The 19,019-nt window shown below is 58.1% G+C and overlaps 1 protein-coding gene across 1 annotated transcript; it reads right to left on the minus strand.

Annotated features, from left to right (window-relative positions):
• Positions 1–10,120: 10,120 nt before the first annotated feature.
• LY6D (lymphocyte antigen 6 family member D) lies at positions 10,121–18,036 on the minus strand. The gene is made up of 4 exons (XM_038555100.1): positions 18,018–18,036; positions 11,664–11,780; positions 10,840–10,938; positions 10,121–10,646 (listed from the first exon to the last, which is right to left on the minus strand). The coding sequence occupies exons 2-4, from the start codon at positions 11,713–11,715 to the stop codon at positions 10,411–10,413; spliced, it is 387 nt and encodes a 128-aa protein (XP_038411028.1). The 5' UTR covers positions 11,716–11,780; positions 18,018–18,036; the 3' UTR covers positions 10,121–10,410.
• Between the last annotated feature and the right edge of the window lie 983 nt (positions 18,037–19,019).

A 19,019-nucleotide genomic window follows, 5' to 3' on the forward strand; every position in this document is an offset into this window, starting at 1 on the left:
GGCTCCGCCCCTTCCCAGCCCCGCCCCCTCGCAGCCCCGACTCCGCCCCTTCCCCAGCCCCGCAGTCTCAGCCCCGACTCCGCCCCTTCCCAGCCCCGCCCCTCGCAGCCCCGGCTCCGTCCCTTCCCAGCCCCGCCCCCTCGCAGCCCCGGCTCCGCCCCTTCCCAGCCCCGCCCCCTCGCAGCCCCGGCTCCGCCCCTCCCAGCCCCGCCCCCTCGCAGCCCCGACTCCGCCCCTTCCCCAGCCCCGCAGTCTCAGCCCCGACTCCGCCCCTTCCCAGCCCCGCCCCCTCGCAGCCCCGGCTCCGCCCCTTCCCGGCCCCACCCCCTCGCAGCCCCGACTCCGCCCCTTCCCCAGCCCCGCAGTCTCAGCCCCGACTCCGCCCCTTCCCAGCCCCGCCCCCTCGCAGCCCCGACTCCGCCCCCTCGCAGCCCCGCCCCTCGCAGCCCCGCCCCTCGCAGCCCCGGCTCCGCCCCTTCCCAGCCCCGCCCCCTCGCAGCCCCGGCTCCGCCCCTTCCCAGCCCCGCCCCCTCGCAGCCCCGACTCCGCCCCTTCCCCAGCCCCGCCCAGCCGCAGCCCCGGCTCCGCCCCGCCCCGGCTCTGTCCCCGCCCCCGCCCCAGGTCTGCCCGGGCTCCTCTGCCACCCCATCCCCCGCCTGTCACGTCAGCCTGCCGCCGCCCACGTGGACTGGAACCCCAGGCCTGGCTCCGGCAGCGCCAAGTGCCGCACAGCCACCCCCACGCGATCCTCAGATGCTCGCGCACCATTCGGGGCGTCACCACGGGGTCTGGCCACAGTCCCCTGGTGCAATCTTCTGTCTCTCTGTCCGCCTGCTTCTGCCAGGTGCACTTTGCCCCCTCGCCCACGCCACCCCCAAGCCCTGAGCCTTCAGCCTGGTTCCGCAGAGGCGCAGCCCCAGGGCTCAGTGACCCCTGCCCCCGGCTCCTTCGTCAGCCGGCCTGGGTCCCCACCGGGCCCTGCCTTCGCTGCTGAGGGACTTCTGTTCTGTTTTAGGCAAAACTTAAGATATTCATGGGCCCTACATTTTTCATTTTTTCTAATGTGAAAAAACATTTTATTTCACCATACAGGGTTTTTGTTTTTGTTTTTTCTTTAAAAGAGGTGAACCGGGATCCCTGGGTGGCGCAGCGGTTTAGCACCTGCCTTTGGCCCAGGGTGCGATCCTGGAGACCCGGGATCGAATCCCATGTCGGGCTCCCGGTGCATGGAGCCTGCTTCTCCCTCTGCCTGTGTCTCTGCCTCTCTCTCTCTCTCTCTCTGTGACTATCATAAATAAATAAAAATTAAAAAACAATAAAAGCGGTGAACCATTTGGGGGGCCCTAGGCACCAAGCCTCTAGAGCCATGGAGGCACTCTCTCTGGGCAGACTGGGATGGTTGGTCACCCTGTTGCCGGTAGTCACTGAGATGCTCCATGTGCCCCCAATATTCTCATCCTCATGAAGCTCACACTCTAAACACAGATCAAAACCAGAGCATGTCACAGGCTTCAGCATCAGTCTATGATGAATTACAGAGAACTGGGCTTGCTGTCTTGCCTGAAACAACTAAAAAGGGGAGAATAGAGGAAGCAGCATTTTTAGGTCAGCCGAGGCAGTGGCTCTGGGCGAAGGGACTTGACAGGAGGCTCTGCAGGCCTTAGTGCTGGGGGACCAAACAGAGCCCATGGTCTCCCTGATGGAGGCAAGTGGGGAGTGGGGGAGGCCAGAGCAGCTATAATGCACAGGGCAGAGCTCAGATCGAGGAGGGCTGCCCAGGACAGAGCTAGGAGGTGGGCAGAGGGTTCCGGGCACGCATTTGGGGAAGCTACCCGAAGACGCAAAGGGAGCTGCAGAGAAGGATGGGACAGGACAGTCCCCAGAGCCACACAAGGCCACGGGTCAAAGATCACAGGCTTGAAGACGAGACATCAGGCAGAGCTAGCCAGGACGTGATGATGACTTCCAGCGCTGCAGGAAGCAGTGCAGCCGTGTCCCTGCAGTCCCAGGAGAGGCGAGGAAGGGAAAACATCGTCCCAAGAAATAATTGCCAAATCTTTCTGAATTTGTTGAGCACTACAAACACACGGAACCCAGAAACTCAATGAACCCTAACAACAAGAAATATGAAGAAAACCGGGCCAGAGCACCTTGCGCAGCAGGTGTGAGAAGCAGCGACATAAACGGGGCCCTGAGGGCTTGCCAGGTGTGCGCCTCGGCCAGGGCCAGCTAGCGGCGCAGAGAGGCCAGGGCTGGAACCCCGGAACCCGGGCCACCCAGTGCAGCAGCCGCAGTGGAGGGGTCTGAATGCGCAGAGCATTTCCCAAGATGGCCTGTGCTCTGGGCCATAAGACAAATCCCAGTACATTTACAAGGAGGGAAATCATATGAATTGTTTCCTTAGACGACAACAGAAGTAAATTAGAAACCAGAAACAGAAAAATATTTGTAAGCTCCCCCAGATATTTAGACACAGAGCAATGCATTTCTAAATAACCTATGAGTCAAAGGAGAAATTTGAGAGGAACTTAGAACCCCCAGCCCAATGAAAGTGAAAACGCAGCACAGCAAAGTTAGTGGGCACAGCTAAAGCAGTGTTCGGAAGGGGGGTACGTCTGCATTAATACTCACATTAGAAAACCAGAAAGCTCTCAACACAGCGAGACTAGAACAGGATCAAAGCAAACCCCAAGGAAGCAAAATACAGAGAATGATAAAAATAAAAGCAAAACCACCCCGCCATGAAATACCAAAAGAAAAACAACGTGGAGGATCAATCAGACCTAAAGCTGATTCTTTGAGAACATCAATACGATTTTTAAACTCCTGTGCAGACTGATCCAAAAGAGAAGAGCTGGGACAAAGCACAAAGCAGGAGTGAGAAAGGGGGCATCAGGACAGGTCGCGACAACATTACACCAATGTGTCCCACAACGTAGATGACTTGGGCCGGGTCCTGCACATCCACGGGACACGGCCAGCAGCGCTCACTCTGCGGGACATACATAAGTGATTATCCCTCCATCTTTTGAAGAAATTGAATTTGTAGCTAAAAATCTGCCCACAAAGAAAACTCCAGTGAATTCTACAAAGCATTGATTGATTGATTGTATTTATTTTTAAGGACTTTACATATTTGAGAGAGGGCGAGGGTGCATGAGGAGGGGTAGGGGCAGAGGAAGAGGGAGAAGCAGACTCCCTGCTGAGCAGGGAGCCTGACCCCACGCTCCATCCCACAAACCAGAGATCGTGACTTGAGCAGAAGGCAGCGGCTTAACCGGCTTAACCGACTGAGCCACCCAGACGCTCCTACAAAGCATTTAAAGTTGGGAGGCCGCCCTCCCCGCCATGACCAGAACCAGACACAGACATTACAGGGAACCGTGACAGACCGGCATCTCTCACAGACGTAGCTGTAAAAGTCATGAACAAAAATACAGCAAATGAATCCAATGATGGAGAAAAGGAAATATAAAACGACAAAGCACAACGCTGGTTTGACATTTGAAGATCAACGAGTGTGATTCACCATAGCACAAGCCGACTATCTGCATAGATTTGGGAAAAATGTTTGACAAAAATCTCACATCCATTTCTGATCCAACCAACCAACCAACCAACCAATCTCTTAGCAGACTAGGGACAGGAGCCTGATGAAGGCATCTGCAGAAATCCTACAGCGGATGCAGGCGATTGGTACACCCTGAACGCTGGCCCTCCCTAGCAGGAGCAGAGCAGGCTCTGATGGTTCTTACTCAGCCACCTGCCGGAAGCCCCGTTGTGCAACGAGGAACAGAAGGACATAAAAGACACAAAGATTGGAAGGGAAGTAAAACTGCCTCTGGGTTTCAGATGACAAGACTGTTCACAAAGAAAATTTCAGGGAATGTACAAAAAAAAAAAAAAAAAGCCCTCAAGAAAGCCTCTTAGAACTATGTTGGTTTAGCAAGGTTGCAGGATAGAAGGTTAACTGGCAAACATGTATTGCATTTCTATATTCCTATAACCAACAACTGATAATTGAAAATGGAAAAGACCATTTATAAAAAACATCTCATGCAATACTTGGGGATGATGTTGACAAAAGACATGCAAGAACTTTCACTTTGAAAGCCACCAAACAAATAACCAGGGAGGAAATTGAAGCAGTCATCAAAAACCTCCCAAGACACAAGAGTCCAGGGCCAGATGGCTTCCCAGGGGAATTTTATCAAACATTTAAAGAAGAAACCATACCTATTCTCCTAAAGCTGTTTGGAAAGATAGAAAGAGATGGAGTCCTTCCAAATTCGTTCTATGAGGCCAGCATCACCTTAATTCCAAAACCAGACAAAGACCCCACCAAAAAGGAGAATTACAGACCAATATCCCTGATGAACATGGATGCAAAAATTCTCAACAAGATACTCGCCAATAGGATCCAACAGTACATTAAAAAAATTATTCACCATGACCAAGTAGGATTTATCCCTGGGACACAAGGCTGGTTCAACACCCGTAAAACAATCAATGTGATTCATCATATCAGCAAGAGAAAAACCAAGAACCATATGATCCTCTCATTGGATGCAGAGAAAGCATTTGACAAAATACAGCATCCATTCCTGATCAAAACTCTTCAGAGTGTAGGGATAGAGGGAACATTCCTCAACATCTTAAAAGCCATCTACGAAAAGCCCACAGCAAATATCATTCTCAATGGGGAAGCACTGGGAGCCTTTTCCCTAAGATCAGGAACAAGACAGGGATGTCCACTCTCACCACTGCTGTTCAACATAGTACTGGAAGTCCTAGCCTCAGCAATCAGACAACAAAAAGACATTAAAGGCATTCAAATTGGCAAAGAAGAAATCAAACTCTCCCTCTTCGCCGATGACATGATACTCTACATAGAAAACCCAAAAGTCTCCACCCCAAGATTGCTAGAACTCATACAGCAATTCGGTAGCGTGGCAGGATACAAAATCAATGCCCAGAAGTCAGTGGCATTTCTATACACTAACAATGAGACTGAAGAAAGAGAAATTAAGGAGTCAATCCCATTTACAATTGCACCCAAAAGCATAAGATACCTAGGAATAAACCTCACCAAAGATGTAAAGGATCTATACCCTCAAAACTATAGAACACTTCTGAAAGAAATTGAGGAAGACACAAAGAGATGGAAAAATAGTCCATGCTCATGGATTGGCAGAATTAATATTGTGAAAATGTCAATGTTACCCAGGGCAATATACACGTTTAATGCAATCCCTATCAAAATATCATGGACTTTCTTCAGAGAGTTAGAACAAATTATTTTAAGATTTGTGTGGAATCAGAAAAGACCCCGAATAGCCAGGGGAATTTTAAAAAAGAAAACCATATCTGGGGGCATCACAATGCCAGATTTCAGGTTGTACTACAAAGCTGTGGTCATCAAGACAGTGTGGTCCTGGCACAAAAACAGACACATAGATCAGTGGAACAGAATAGAGAATCCTGAAGTGGACCCTGAACTTTATGGTCAACTAATATTCGATAAAGGAGGAAAGACTATCCATTGGAAGAAAGACAGTCTCTTCAATAAATGGTGCTGGGAAAATTGGACATCCACATGCAGAAGAATGAAACCAGACCACTCTCTTGCACCAGACACAAAGATAAACTCAAAATGGATGAAAGATCTAAATGTGAGACAAGATTCCATCAAAATCCTAGAGAAGAACACAGGCAACACCCTTTTTGAACTCGGCCATAGTAACTTCTTGCAAGATACATCCACGAAGGCAAAAGAAACAAAAGCAAAAATGAACTATTGGGACTTCATCAAGATAAGAAGCTTTTGCACAGCAAAGGATACAGTCAGCAAAACTCAAAGACAACCTACAGAGTGGGAGAAGATATTTGCAAATGACATATCAGATAAAGGGCTAGTTTCCAAGATCTATAAAGAACTTCTTAAACTCAACACCAAAGAAACAAACAATCCAATCATGAAATGGGCAAAAGACATGAACAGAAATCTCACAGAGGAAGACATAGACATGGCCAACATGCACATGAGAAAATGCTCTGCATCACTTGCCATCCGGGAAATACAAATCAAAACCACAATGAGATACCACCTCACACCAGTGAGAATGGGGAAAATTAACAAGGCAGGAAACAACAAATGTTGGAGAGGATGCGGAGAAAAGGGAACCTTCATACACTGTTGGTGGGAATGTGAACTGGTGCAGCCACTCTGGAAAACTGTGTGGAGGTTCCTCAAAGAGTTAAAAATAGACCTGCCCTACGACCCAGCAATTGCACTGTTGGGGATTTACCCCAAAGATACAAATGCAATGAAACGCCGGGACACCTGCACCCCGATGTTTATAGCAGCAATGGCCACGATAGCCAAACTGTGGAAGGAGCCTCGGTGTCCAACGAAAGATGAATGGATAAAGAAGATGTGGTTTATGTACACAATGGAATATTACTCAGCTATTAGAAATGACAAATACCCACCATTTGCTTCAACGTGGATGGAACTGGAGGGTATTATGCTGAGTGAAGTAAGCCAGTCGGAGAAGGACAAACATTATATGTTCTCATTCCTTTGGGGAATATAAATAATAGTGAAAGGGAATATAAGGGAAGGGGGAAGAAATGTGTGGGAAATATCAGAAAGGGAGACAGAACGTAAAGACTGCTAACTCTGGGAAACGAACTAGGGGTGGTAGAAGGGGAGGAGGGCGGGGGGTGGGAGTGAATGGGTGACGGGCACTGGGGGTTATTCTGTATGTTAGTAAATTGAACACCAATGAAAGCCACCAAACATTGCTGAAATAAATTTTTAAAATAAATTTTTAAACATTGCTTCACCAGATGGAGCGGAATGTCCTACTCACTGATGGGCAGACTTAATAATGAGAGAGAACTCATCCAGAACCCAACTATGGATTAGATGCATTCCCAGCCCAAAGCCCAAGGGCATTTTTCTTGAAGAAATTAGCAGCTTGGGGCATCTTGGGGGCTCCGCGGTTGAGCGTCTGTCTTTGGCCCAGTGTGTGACCCCAGGGTCCTGGGATCGAGTCCCACATCGGGCTCCCTGCATGGAACCTGCTTCTCTCTCTGCCTGTGTCTCTGCCTTTCTCTTTCTGTGTCTCTCATGAATAAATAAATACAATCTTAAAAAAAAAAGAAGTTAGCAGGCTAAGTCTAAAATTTATATGGAAATGCAAAGGATCTAAAATAGCTAAGACCATTTTGGAAAAGAAGGTAAAAGGTAGAGGTCTCACACAACCTGATTTTAGGCCTTAATTTACTCACAAGACTGTGGTAGGGCTGTCACATGGACATACAGACCCAATGCACAGGACTAGCACCTAGAGCAGACCCCACGTGTTTGGTCAGCTGACTTTTGACAAAGGTGCTAAGTCATTTCGATGGAGAGAGAACAATTTTTTCCACCAGTGAGCCAGACGCGAGCACACTGGAATCTCAGTGTGGGACTCACGCTGCACGCACAGACGAGCTCACAGTGGGCCACAGACCTAACCTAAGAGCGGCACCAGAAGAAATCCTAGTGACCGTGGGTACGGCAAACATTTCTCTAGAAACAGACTATGCGAAAAGAAATCCATAAACTGGACTGCATCACAGCAAAACTTTTGCTCTTACAAAACAATGTCATATAAATGAGCAGACGAGCCAGATTGGGAGAAAATATCTGCAAAATATGTATCTGAGAAGTTGTATGAATGAAAATGTGTGAATGACTTTTACAAATAATAAGCATCCAAACGACCCAAAAGAAACAAGGGAGTAAGAGGATTTGAACAGTTTATCAAAGAAGATACCCAGACGGCGAAGACGCATGTGAGAAGATGCTCAGTGTTAGTTAGGGGCAAACGAACCCCGCAGTGAGACCCCAGGACCCCCGAAATCAGGACGGCTCCAGTTGAAGACTGGCAACGCCTAGTGCCGGCGAGGACGTGAAGCGACAGAAACCCTCTTCCGCTGCCGGGGGCATGCGGAGAATAGGAGTCTGGTGGTCGCTCGGGGGCGGAGGGTCCCTCTGTCACCTGCCCCGTGCACCCCACTCCTGGGTTTTATCCAAGGGAGAGGAAACATCTGGACATGAATGGTCATAGCAACGTCACCCTGAGAGCTCAGGCCCAGAACCTCCCAGCTGCCCGGGCACAGGTGCGTGGATGGACCCCTCGGTGGCCAGCCCGCCAGGCCCCGGCCCAGTAGGGGTGAGAGACCCAGATGCGCTGGAGCGGGGCTGCACCCCAGGACCCTGCCGAGTGAGAGAGGATGGCCACCGCAGAATGCCTGCTGTCGGATTCCATCTGGTCAAATTCTGGAAGCTCGGGGCTGACCCGCGACGCTGGGGGATTTCCGGGTGTGAGCGGTCACAAAGACACCCCCACCCCCCGGGAGCACAGCAGATCCGTGGCCGCCTGGGGTGGGTGCGCAGGGGAGGCTGGAGGGCCCGTACAGGGGTGCGGGCAGCTGTGGAGGGGAGCCGTTCTCCCGCTCGTTCCCTTGAGTGCAGCGATGGTTTTGACGGCATGTGATGCGTGACGGCCCAGCACCTCGTGCCCTTTAGGTGCGTACAGTTTATTGTACCTCGAGTGTCCCTTGATGAAACTAAGACCAGAGTATGTTAGATGGTGAAAAGCTGTGGGGAAAGATTGAGGGGAGCGGGGGGGGGGGGGGGGGGGGGAGGTGGAGGGGAAGCCACCCGGGTCACAGGTGTGTCAGACGGGGGCGCCCGTGCGCAGGGCTGCCAGGAGGGCGCACAGGCCAGGCCCTGGTGCCAGGCAGCTCTGGAGGCAGCTCCTCCCTTTCACCAGAGTCCTCAGACCATATGCGGTCTGGCTCCTCCTGCTCCTGGCTGGGCCTCCCATCTCTGCCACCCCTCAGCCAAGCACCAGCCGGGGCACCTCCTTGCCGGCCCTTGAGTCGGGTCTCTCTGTCTGACCCACCGTGAGGCCTGAGAGTGCCGTGACTGCCCCAGAGGAGGAGCGAGCCCCCAGGAGCCTCTGGTCTTCCAAGGAGCGGGGAAGGCTCCTTGTCTGGCATTGATTGGGTGCTGGACACTCACAGACACAATGATTCCAATTGCCCAGAACCCAGGCAGCGGGCCCAGAACCCGGGCAGGGACCCAGAACCCAGGCAGGGACCCAGAACCCAGGCAGCGGACCCAGAACCCGGGCAGGGGCCCAGAACCCGGGCAGCGGGCCAGGACCCAGGCAGCGGACCCAGAACCCGGGCAGCGGGCCCAGAACCCAAGCAGAGAACCAAACCCAGGCAGGGGGCCCAGAACCCAGGCAGCGGACCCAGAACCCAGGCAGGGGCCCAGAACCTAGGCAGCAGGCCCAGAACCCGGGCAGGGACCCAGAACCCAGGCAAGGGGCCCGAACCCAGGAAGGGCACACAGAACCCAGGCAGGGACCCAGAACCCAGGCAGGGACCCAGAACCCAGGCAGCAGACCCAGAACCCAGGCAGGGGGCCCAGAACCCAGGCAGGGACCCAGAACTCAGGCAGCAGATTCAGAACCCGGGCAGGGACCCAGAACCTAGGCAGCGGGCCCAGAACCCAGGCAGCAGACCCAGAACCCAGGCAAGGGCCCAGAACCCAGGCAGGGGACCCAGAACCCAGGCAGGGACCCAGAACCCAGGCAGGTGGCCCAGAACCCGGGCAGAGACCCAGAACCCAGGCAGGGACCCAGAACCCAGGCAGGGACACAGAACCTAGGCAGCAGGCCCAGAACCCAGGCAGTGGACCCAGAACCCAGGCAGTTGGGCCAAGGAATGTTTCCCTCCCGTCCAGGTGGCTCAGCAGCCCTGGGGCCGACGTCCCCAGGCGGAGGTGGCGCGTGCGTCCCTGACCCTCCTGGCTGGGCGCAGAAGGAGCACCCGAGCCTTCTGCCCTGGGCTCCCAGCAGGCCTCCCAGGAGCCTCCCGCTGCTCCGCGGCTGCAGGGACTGTTGTGTCTCCTCTGAAGGTGAAGAGGGACAGTGGCATTTCAGGGGTCATGCACGATGCCAAGACTGGCCCCGGGTGACAAGCTCCACGACCTGGGGGCCTATGTGGCCGCGTGTCCCCCCTCCCCGCACCCCGGAGAAGCACAGACACAGCCACACTGGTTTTGAGTCATTTATTCCTATGCGGAGGCTCAAGTAGAAAAATAAATGGAAACCAAGCAGAGTGAAGGCGGAACCGGCAGAGGCCCGAGTGCGAGTGCTTCCTGTGCCCCCTCCTGCTGCTCAGGGAAGTGCTTCCTCTTGTCTCCGGGGAGGGGGGTTCGGGGTCACCAGCTCCCCTGCCGGCCCCCACCCATCCATTGGAACCTCCCCTCACCACGTGGCGGGGCCTCTCCCGGGCGGGGCACATGGAGGTCCCCGGAAAGGGATGAGGGCCTCTCCCGGGGGGTCACAGGCTGGGGGCCACGAAGAGGGTGAGCAGGCTGAGGGCCAGCGCCAGGCCGAGGGCGGTGCTGGGGAGCAGGGTGTGCGCGGGGGCGCTGCTTTGCAGACTCCTGTTGCACAAGTCGTCCTGGCAGCACTGCGTGGCTGCCGCGCCGCTGCTCACCTGGCCCTGCAGGCTGTGGGTGGGCGTGCACGCCTCCACGCAGTCCTTCTCCACCAGGTTCCCCAGCAGCGGCTCCACTGGGGACGGACGGGCCCTGTCAGGACCCCGCACCCCAAGTCCCGGTTCCCGGCCCCCATCACCGCCGTGAGCCACCCATCCCCGACGTCCTCCCGCCAATCATCCAGCCATGGCGCCCTGTCCCCTGCGGCGCCTGGACAGAACCCTGGGGGGTCCCGCAGGCCCCCGTCCCGCCCGGGTCCCGTCGCTCACCCTTGGTCCTGGTTCTGCAGTAGCGCGCGTTGACCGCACAGTTCTGGGGTTTCTCGCAGTTGCTGGAGCTGGAGCAGACGTGACAGCGGAGAGCCCGGGCTGGGGGATGGCGGGTGCAGGGAGGTCTGGGGTCACAGTCTGGACAGAGCCCTCTGCCACCCCACCCGCCCCAAGGCTGGGCGCCTCGGAGCCCCAGGCCCTGCCGGGGTTCCTCTCCTGCGCTCAGCTTCGGGAGTCAGGAGGGGACAGTCCTCGGCTGCTGGGACCCTGGGGCCCCTCCTGCCTCAAGCAGGTGCCTGTGTGTCTAGAGAACTGGTGGGAAGGTGGCTGATGTGGGGTACGCTGGGGGGCCCCTCAGGGCATCACAGAGCTCTGAGACTTGCACAGAGCAGCTTGCAGCCCAGGACTACTGTCCCCCTCCCCAGAGCCTGTCCCCACCGGGCAGCGATGGTCACGAGGACCCGAGGCTAAGTCAGGGCCAGGGGCCTCAGCTTGACCACACTGCACTCCCAGGAGGAGGGGCTTCCCCGGGGACAGAGCGTCAGGGCTGGATGACCTGGGCAGTGGCTCTCCTGGGTGGGGCATCTCAAGCCGCTCCCCGCCTCTCTCTCCCCCTCTGCGTGTCTGATCCCGGGACTGAGTCTAAGACTCCCTGGTTCTGCGATACTTTAAGTCTGATTCCACAAAGTTTAGATGTGGGTTCATTTTGTTTCAAATTCTGAGTGTGGCATCCCCTGAGTCCGGGATACCCTGAGCCTGAAGGCCGGTATCCCAGGCCTCCGTGCGTGTCCACGCTGCCCACCCCGCCCCGGGCCCTCACCCACCTGGCCCGGCGGCCACAGCCAGTGCAACGAGGAGCAGCAGGGCTGTCTTCATCTTGGGGCGTCTCTGGGAGCAGTGGGGGCCCCTCCTCTCTGGAGGCCTTATAGCTGGGGCAGGAGCTGGTGGGAGGGGTGGAGGTGGGCAGCCAGCCAGGCAGCGGCATTCCATGCGCCCCACCCTGGCTGGCCCACACCCACCACCCAGAGCACGGCTGCCCCTGCCCCTGCCACCCGGGAGGACCTGGGTCCCCGGCTGCCCACCCCCCCAGGCAGGGGTCTGCCCTCCCCCGTCTCTAGGCTGTGGACAGAGGCCTCGCTGGCTCTGTGCTCGCTGCCTCATCATCCTCTCTCTCTGGCTGTCTGTCCGGCCCTAGATCACTTTGTCTCCAACCTTCCCCTCTCACCCTCAGATAAGAGTCTCAAGCCCACCCAGGTGTCCTGTGGGTGCCCAGAGCTGTGCCCACAGGGCTAGCGAGGTGGGAGTAGGCCCTGGCCCTGCCTTCCTGGGCTTGGGGCTCAGTATTGCTAGGTCCCCCCGTGGAGCCCTGGGGTAGGACCTCCTCGGGATCAAGGCATCTTGCTGAGATGTCGGGACCTCAGCGTAGTCAGGGGAGGGAGAGACCATCCTGGAGTGGGGTAGGCAGCAGGCCAGGCGTGTGGCTGCTGGACGTGCCTGCAGAGAGGTGAGCGCCGGACCAGGGGCATCCCGGGAGGGGCGGGGCGCTCCCTTCCCTGTCGGCTTGCTGGCCCTGGGCCCCCCCCTGCTGCTCTGCTGTGCCCCGCGGGACCCTGCTGGGCCATGTGGCTGGGCCCCGTGGCTGGGCCCCATAGAGGCCAGCCCCTGCCTTGCCCCAGCCCCAGCCCCAGCCCCTGCCCCTGCCCCTGCCCTGGCCCCTGCCCCAACCCCTGCCCCAGCCCCTGCCCCAACCCCTACCCCAGCCCCTGCCTCTGCCCTGATCCTGCCCCTGCCCCGGCCCCTGGCCCTGCCCACCCCCCCCCCCAACAGGCTCACTGACAGCCACGGTGAGTAGGGCCAGAGCGCAGAGCCCCCAGCTCTGCAAGTCCTGGAGGGGCAGGGCCTGTTGCAGGGAGGGCCGCATGGGCTAGAGGGAGGGCAGGGCCAGGGCCAGCCCACAGCTCTCGGGAGCACCGTGGCCTCAGGCCGGAGAGATTGGGGAGCCTTGGCCCTTCCCCCCACCGGTGGGGCCTGGACAGGCCGGCCCCTGAGTGGGTGAGGTGGGCCGTGTCACGGTCCCGGGGGTCCAGGCAGGTGCCACCCTCCCTAGAGATGCTACTGGACCTGGTAGGCCCCAGGCCGACGGTGGAGGGGTGGTGTGGCATTTCTCCTAGGACCCAGGGGTGGGCATGGAGAGGCGCAAGCAGCAGCCCCCGAGGCAGCCCCATGTCAGCACCGTGAGCCCGTCTCACGGGCTGGTCCCCGGCTCCCTGGGCCTTAGTTAGGGTAGCTGGGGTCTCTCTTGACAAGGCAGGGAACGTGGGGGACCCCGCACCCTCCCTCGAAGCTCTGAGGCCTTCTCAAATTCCTTAGGCACAGCCCTTCATGGGCCGGTGGATGGTGGATGCAGGACATAGGGCTCAGTGACGGGGCGGTGACTGGCATGGGGTGGGGGATGGTAGGTGGGGAGGGGTGACTCACTGAGGCCAAGGGGCATGGAAGCTACTAGAAAAACAGGTTTGGGGATTGGATTTCCTGTAGGGCCTGGTAGAGCTAAGGGGTCCGGGGGTGTTGGGCCGACTGGGGCTGGACGTTCCGACGTGAGGCTGCTGGGCAGCAGGAGACCCCTGCACACCCGTCCCGTCCCCGCGGCCACCGCAGGCTTCACTGCCCGCGGACCTGCACCGCCCGAGGCAGAGGGGGCAGCTGGCTCCTGGCTCCGCGGGAAGCAAGCCTGGGCCTCTGACGGGACTGCCAGCGAGGGCGCGGGCTGCCCACCAGCTGCGAGCTGCATGTCCCGGGGCTTCCTAGCAGAACCATCAACGGCAGCCCCCACGCAGTTGACTTGGGGAGAAAGTGGGCGATTGCCACGCAGGAGCTCTCGAGAAGCGGGAGTCCTGGGAACGCTGCAGGCAGGGAGGGCTTCCTGCAGGGAGTGACTTGGTTGCCCCGACCTTGGAGGCAGATGTCAGGGGACAGAAGAGCCATCGTGGCCTCTCAGGTTGAACCCCTTCCCACATCTTTTTACTGGGAAGGAAATGAGTCCCAAGGGGGCCCTGCCGGCGCTGCCAACGTCACCCCGGGAGCTTCTGTGCTGCATGGCCTCTCCTGTCCTCCCTCCTCCTCTGGAGAAAGCCGCCACTCTCCAGAACCCAAGCCCTCTCACCCAGTCCCTGGAGCCCGTAGAACTAGGCCCCAGGCTGGGGGCTGGGAGGACGGGCACCCCCACCCCGCACCCTGCCTGCTTCCCGAACTCGAACTCGGAGGGCCGGGAAGCCAGGCGCCGGGACAAGCCCAGACCGCTGCCACCCGCCGTGCTTCCCTGCTCACGCCCCCGGCCCCGCCCTGCCTTCCCACCTCCTCACCTCTCCCCGGGGTCTTGGCCTTGGTGGGGGGCGACGCGGGAATCAACGCCTGGACCCCTCGGCTGTGGGGTCACTGGGGTCACACAAAGGGGATGAGTGGCCCAGAGAGGGAAGCGCCGGGGTCAGTGCAGTGGCCACTCCAGACCCGAAAAGGCAGCCTGAGCGGCGTGGGTCCGGCCCCGCTGTGGGTGAGGGTGGGCACCAGGACGAGCAAGGCGGGCTCTACCCGAGGCACCCCCCAAACCTTGGGGCCTGCAGACAAGGCTTCTTCACTTTCAGCATCAAGGGTGAGTGCTGGCCGCCCACACTCGGGGGCTCGACACCTGCCTGCTCGCTGGCTCACTTAGCGGTGCCCACCACGGACGGACCACGCTCAGGGCGGGACAGAGCCGAACCTGAAAGGCAGGCCACCCCCAGGACCCCTGATGAGCTGGGGATGTGGGGATCTGAGGCCCCATGTGATGGGATGATCAAGGAGGCCGAGGGGTGGGGGCAAGGACAAGGGGGTTGGGCCTGGGTCCGGGCACGGGGGTGGGGGGCTCGGGCAGGGCAGACTCCTCCTTCCCCAGCAGGGCTGAGGTGAGCACCCCGTGAGTCAGGCTTGCTCTGCCCCTCCGTTCACGAACCCGCACACACAGCCAGGGCCTCCCTCCTATGACACAGAGGACCACACAGCCAGCCAGTGGGAACCAGAGCGGGGCCTGCCCTCCTCCCCGACTCTGTCCCCAGCTGGCCCGGGGCGCTTCCCCCGTGCCCAACCTCCCTACCCCCCTCCCGTGCAGGACACTCACCTTTGCACACAGGACCACAGGCCTAGACCTGGGTGTCTCTCGCCTGCTTCCCAGGGCCTACACCTGTCCTAGATCATCCCCTGAAACCCTGGCGGCCAGTGCGGGGCCTCCTCCCCTGCTCTGCCCGAGTGCAAATCCAGGGAGCAGCATACGGGCAGCCCTGCCCTGCCTTGGGCATAGCCTGATCCCCGGGAACGGCTGGACTGGAGCCTGAGGCTCCTGAAGGCCAGGAGCGCCAGCCAGTTCTCAGGCCTGGCAGGTAACCCCCCGAGAGAGGCCCCACAGGATCTCTGCCCCCACCAGCACCTAGCACCAACACCTAACACCAGGACCTAGCACCTAGCTCCAGCACCAGCACCAACACCTAGCACCAGCACCTAGCACCAGGACCTAGCACCTAGCACCAGTACCTAGCTCCAACACCAGCACCTAACACCAACACCTAGCTCCAGCACCAACATAGCACCTAACATCAGCACCAGCACCCCACACCAGCAGAGGTCTGGCGTGGGCCCTGCATATCAGTTTCCCTGGCTGCATCTCTGAGAGGCACCGGGACTCAGGGGACCTGGTGATGGAGGAGAAGCTCTCAGAGTGAGGATTGTGTCCCTTCGTGAAGTGGAGGGTGTGGGCACGGAGCCACAGAGCCACAGCAGCCTTGGGGACCTCAGAGCTCCAAGAGAGCAGGCTCTTAGCAGTGTGGGCTTGCAGAGCATGGAACCCCAGAACTTCAGGGCCCAGAGAACCCTAGAACTGGGTACCCTGTGGGGGTTTATTCTCTCCATGTGAGGAAAGCTCCCTCTGGGGTTCTAGACAGAGTGTTAGTGCTGCTCATGGTCTTTTTTTCTTTAAGATTTTATTTATTTATTCACGAGAGACACAGAGAGAGAGGCAGAGACACAGGCATAGGGAGAAGCAGGCTCCCCGTGGGGGCCCCGACGTGGGACTTGATTCCGAAACCCTGGGGTCACGCCCTGGGCTGAAGGCAGACACTCAGCTACTGAGCCCCCCAGGTGTCCCTGTGCTCATGTTCTATCCGAGGTTCTCGCCTCTGCTGTGTCACTGCTCACTGCTCCTCCTGCTGTAGCCTGAGCTTGTGGGTCCAAGCCCTTGAGCTCCATGATGGCATCAGGTGTAAGTTCCAGAGTAATGAACACCTATACCTACGTAATCCCCCCTTCCATCCACCCATCCATCCACCCATCCACCCATCCACCCATCCATCCATCTTCCATCTGTCCATACATCCACACATCCACCATCCATCCAACCATCATCCATCCACCACCCACCCACCCACAGCCAGCCAGCCCTGTACCCACCCATCTATCATTCATCTATTTATCCATTATTCCATCCATCCATCCACTCATCCATTCACACAAAGTATGTGTCCTGTAGGAAATAGTTACCATGAAGTGTCTCTCTCCTGTCCCCTCTTCCCTTTCTCATTGACATGCACAAATGTGAGAAGAGAACACAGCGATTCTCAAACTGTGGAGTGAAACCCAGTGTGGGCTCTGAGAGTCTTAGGTCTGCAAGTGGTTGGCAAGCAGCGCTGGGACTTGTGACACCCAACGTGCAGATGTGCTTTTTCTTTTTTGTAAGATCCTATTTATTCATGAGAGACACAGAAAGAGAGACAGAGAGAGAGAGACAGAGAGAGAGAGGCAGAGGCAGAGGCAGAGGGAGAAGTGGGCTCCATGCAGGGAGCCCGACGCGGAACTCGATCCCGGGACCTGGGCTGAAGGCAGATGCTCACCCACTGAACCTCCCAGGCGTCCCAAGACACACTCTTTTTACTTAAGATTGTATAATAAGTTAGGGGTGGCTTTGAGAGGACATCAATGATCCTAATGCTTAAGAGGGGAATTAATATCGTACATACATCATGTGCCCTGTCGGTCTGTCTGTCCGTCTCTATCCACTAGTACCTCTTACACGGAGCAGTGCAGATCCCTTTCCTTGAGAATCCCCAACCCTCTCATTTGTCCCTTATCTTTGGGAACAGGAAATGGCCCCTTGTTGGGTCCTGACACTCTTTAAGCCCCACTAAAACACCGCCAGGACAATTGGATTTTTTAAAAAAGATGTTTTGGAAACAGCCGGTAAAGTTCTCAGGTGTGGACTACTGTCCGTGGGTGGGGAGGGCTCCCATCTCACAGTGAGGCCTGGATTTCGGCCTCTTTCCAACCCCGCATTTGATAGATGGGGTTCCGGGCACTTGTTGGGCTACAGGATGGTGAGAGCTGGCGGGCTGTGTCTGCATCGGCCAGGTGTCCTGGGGCGAATGGTGCCTTGTCCTCGCAGGGCCTAGACGCTGAGCAGACCCAGCCTCTGCTCTTCTGGGCCTCAGGCAGCTGCTGAGCTTTGAATCTGGGCCAGCCTAGCTCAGCCACACCCTGCTTAGCCAGGTGGCCCCAGGGGCCCGGCGTTGGCACCCAGCGCTGGTCCAGGGGGTTTGCATGCTGTTGCAACCTGCTCTGGGTGTGGGGACAGGCTCCCCAGGGCAGGGAGTGGGTCCCAGGTTGGGCCTGGCAGGGAGCTCATTACTTTGCCTAAAGAGCTTAGGGGATCAAGGGGCTTGTGTCACCTCACCCTGAGAATATTATGTAAGAACAGAGAAGGGCTGCTCCTCGGGGAGCAGGAGATGCTGCAGGGAGGGCCAGGAACCCCCAGAGCTGAACGCAGGCCCGGGAGCCAGCTCCAACTGTGACCCCAGGGCACACAGCCAGGACAAAGGCCACTAGGCTGGCCATGGCCGTGCTGCTCTCTGCACATCGGCCAAGCTCTCTGAGCTCCAGCGGCCGCCCTGCCTTCCTGCCTGTGCCCTCAGCCACTTCAGGAGTCACAGGTCAAGGTCTGAGTCCTCGGCTGTGGCCCCACACCTACGCCACCCCACACGCTCCTCCCTGAGCATCCTGCTCTGTCCCCAGCCCAGCTTCCCTGTTCAGCTGACGCACCTGCGGCCCACCCTGTGTTCCCACCGCGTGGCCTCCTCGCAGGCCCTCCAGCCCTTTCTCACCTCCAGACCTTTGTACCTGTCGTCCGCACGGGCTTCCGGGGGTCGGGATCGCAGCTGTCACCTCCCCTTCTGAGCGGCCGGCAACCCCTGCAACTCCCCACCCTTCCCCCACAGCCCCGGCAAGGCCTTGCTGGCTGCTGCCGTGTCTGTTCGGGTCCGGGTCCGGGTATGCAGCAGGCACTCTGAGTGTCTACTGACTTGGAGACCGTGCTGCAGGCCGGGGCAGGGCCGGAGGCGGAGAGGACTCGGGCTCTGGGGCAGACCACTCTGCCAGCCCGGAATTCAGTCTGAAAGGCTTTTGTGTCTCAGTGTCCTGTGTAGCAAGGAAACAAGTGTCCTCGCATGGAAGCCTCTCTTGGCGCCACCCCGACTTCTGACAGCAGAAGCTCTTGGAGGAGGAGGCCATGGGTCATCATGTGGCACCCAGTGGGGTTTTCCGTTGGGACTTGTATGGGTGGGACCTGCCCTAGAGGGAAGGCTGGTCAGACAGGAATCAAGAGAGGGAATTTCCATCCTCAAGAAGAGAAACCCAACCTTCCAAGGCTGCATGGGGTGGTCCAACCCCGGGCCCCAACTTGGCTCCTAAGGCCACCACTTCACATGGGCTCCATGACCGCCTCCTCCTGGAGGCCCGGCCACCAAGGGAAATCATATTGGAGGCTCAGAGGGGACGCTGACACTCCTTGTTTCAAGGCAGGCCCCGCTCGGCCACCCTGCCTTCCAGGATGCACAGAGCCACAGAAACGCTGCAGGAGGGCGGGCGTCCTCCACCCGCCTGCCTCCCCGCCCGCCCTCGGAGCACTGTGCTCCCCGACGGAAGGGCCGCGGCCGCCACAGGACCATCATGGGCACGGGGGACCCCGGCAGGCCGGGCTCACAGGCACTGGGGGGCAGTGGCTCTGCAAGGCCAGAGAGTGGCCGCGGGAATGGACAGGAGCACGCAGCTGGGTGTGGGAGGGCGGAGGCTGAGAGAGGACGGCGGGGAGGCTGGCGTGGGAGCCG

The sequence above is a fragment of the Canis lupus genome, chromosome 13, assembly GCF_011100685.1.
Source record: "Canis lupus familiaris isolate Mischka breed German Shepherd chromosome 13, alternate assembly UU_Cfam_GSD_1.0, whole genome shotgun sequence".
Taxonomy (NCBI): Eukaryota; Metazoa; Chordata; class Mammalia; order Carnivora; family Canidae; genus Canis; species Canis lupus.

Bases quoted from the DNA above. Each gene is read 5' to 3' on its own strand.
- LY6D (XM_038555100.1), bottom strand. From the start codon at position 11,715: ATGAAGACAGCCCTGCTGCTCCTCGTTGCACTGGCTGTGGCCGCCGGG. The intron at 10,939-11,663 runs GTGGGTGAGGGC...GCCATCCCCCAG, and splicing joins GGCTGTGGCCGCCGGGCCAG to CCCGGGCTCTCCGCTGTCAC. The intron at 10,647-10,839 runs GTGAGCGACGGG...GTCCGTCCCCAG, and splicing joins CTGCAGAACCAGGACCAAGG to TGGAGCCGCTGCTGGGGAAC.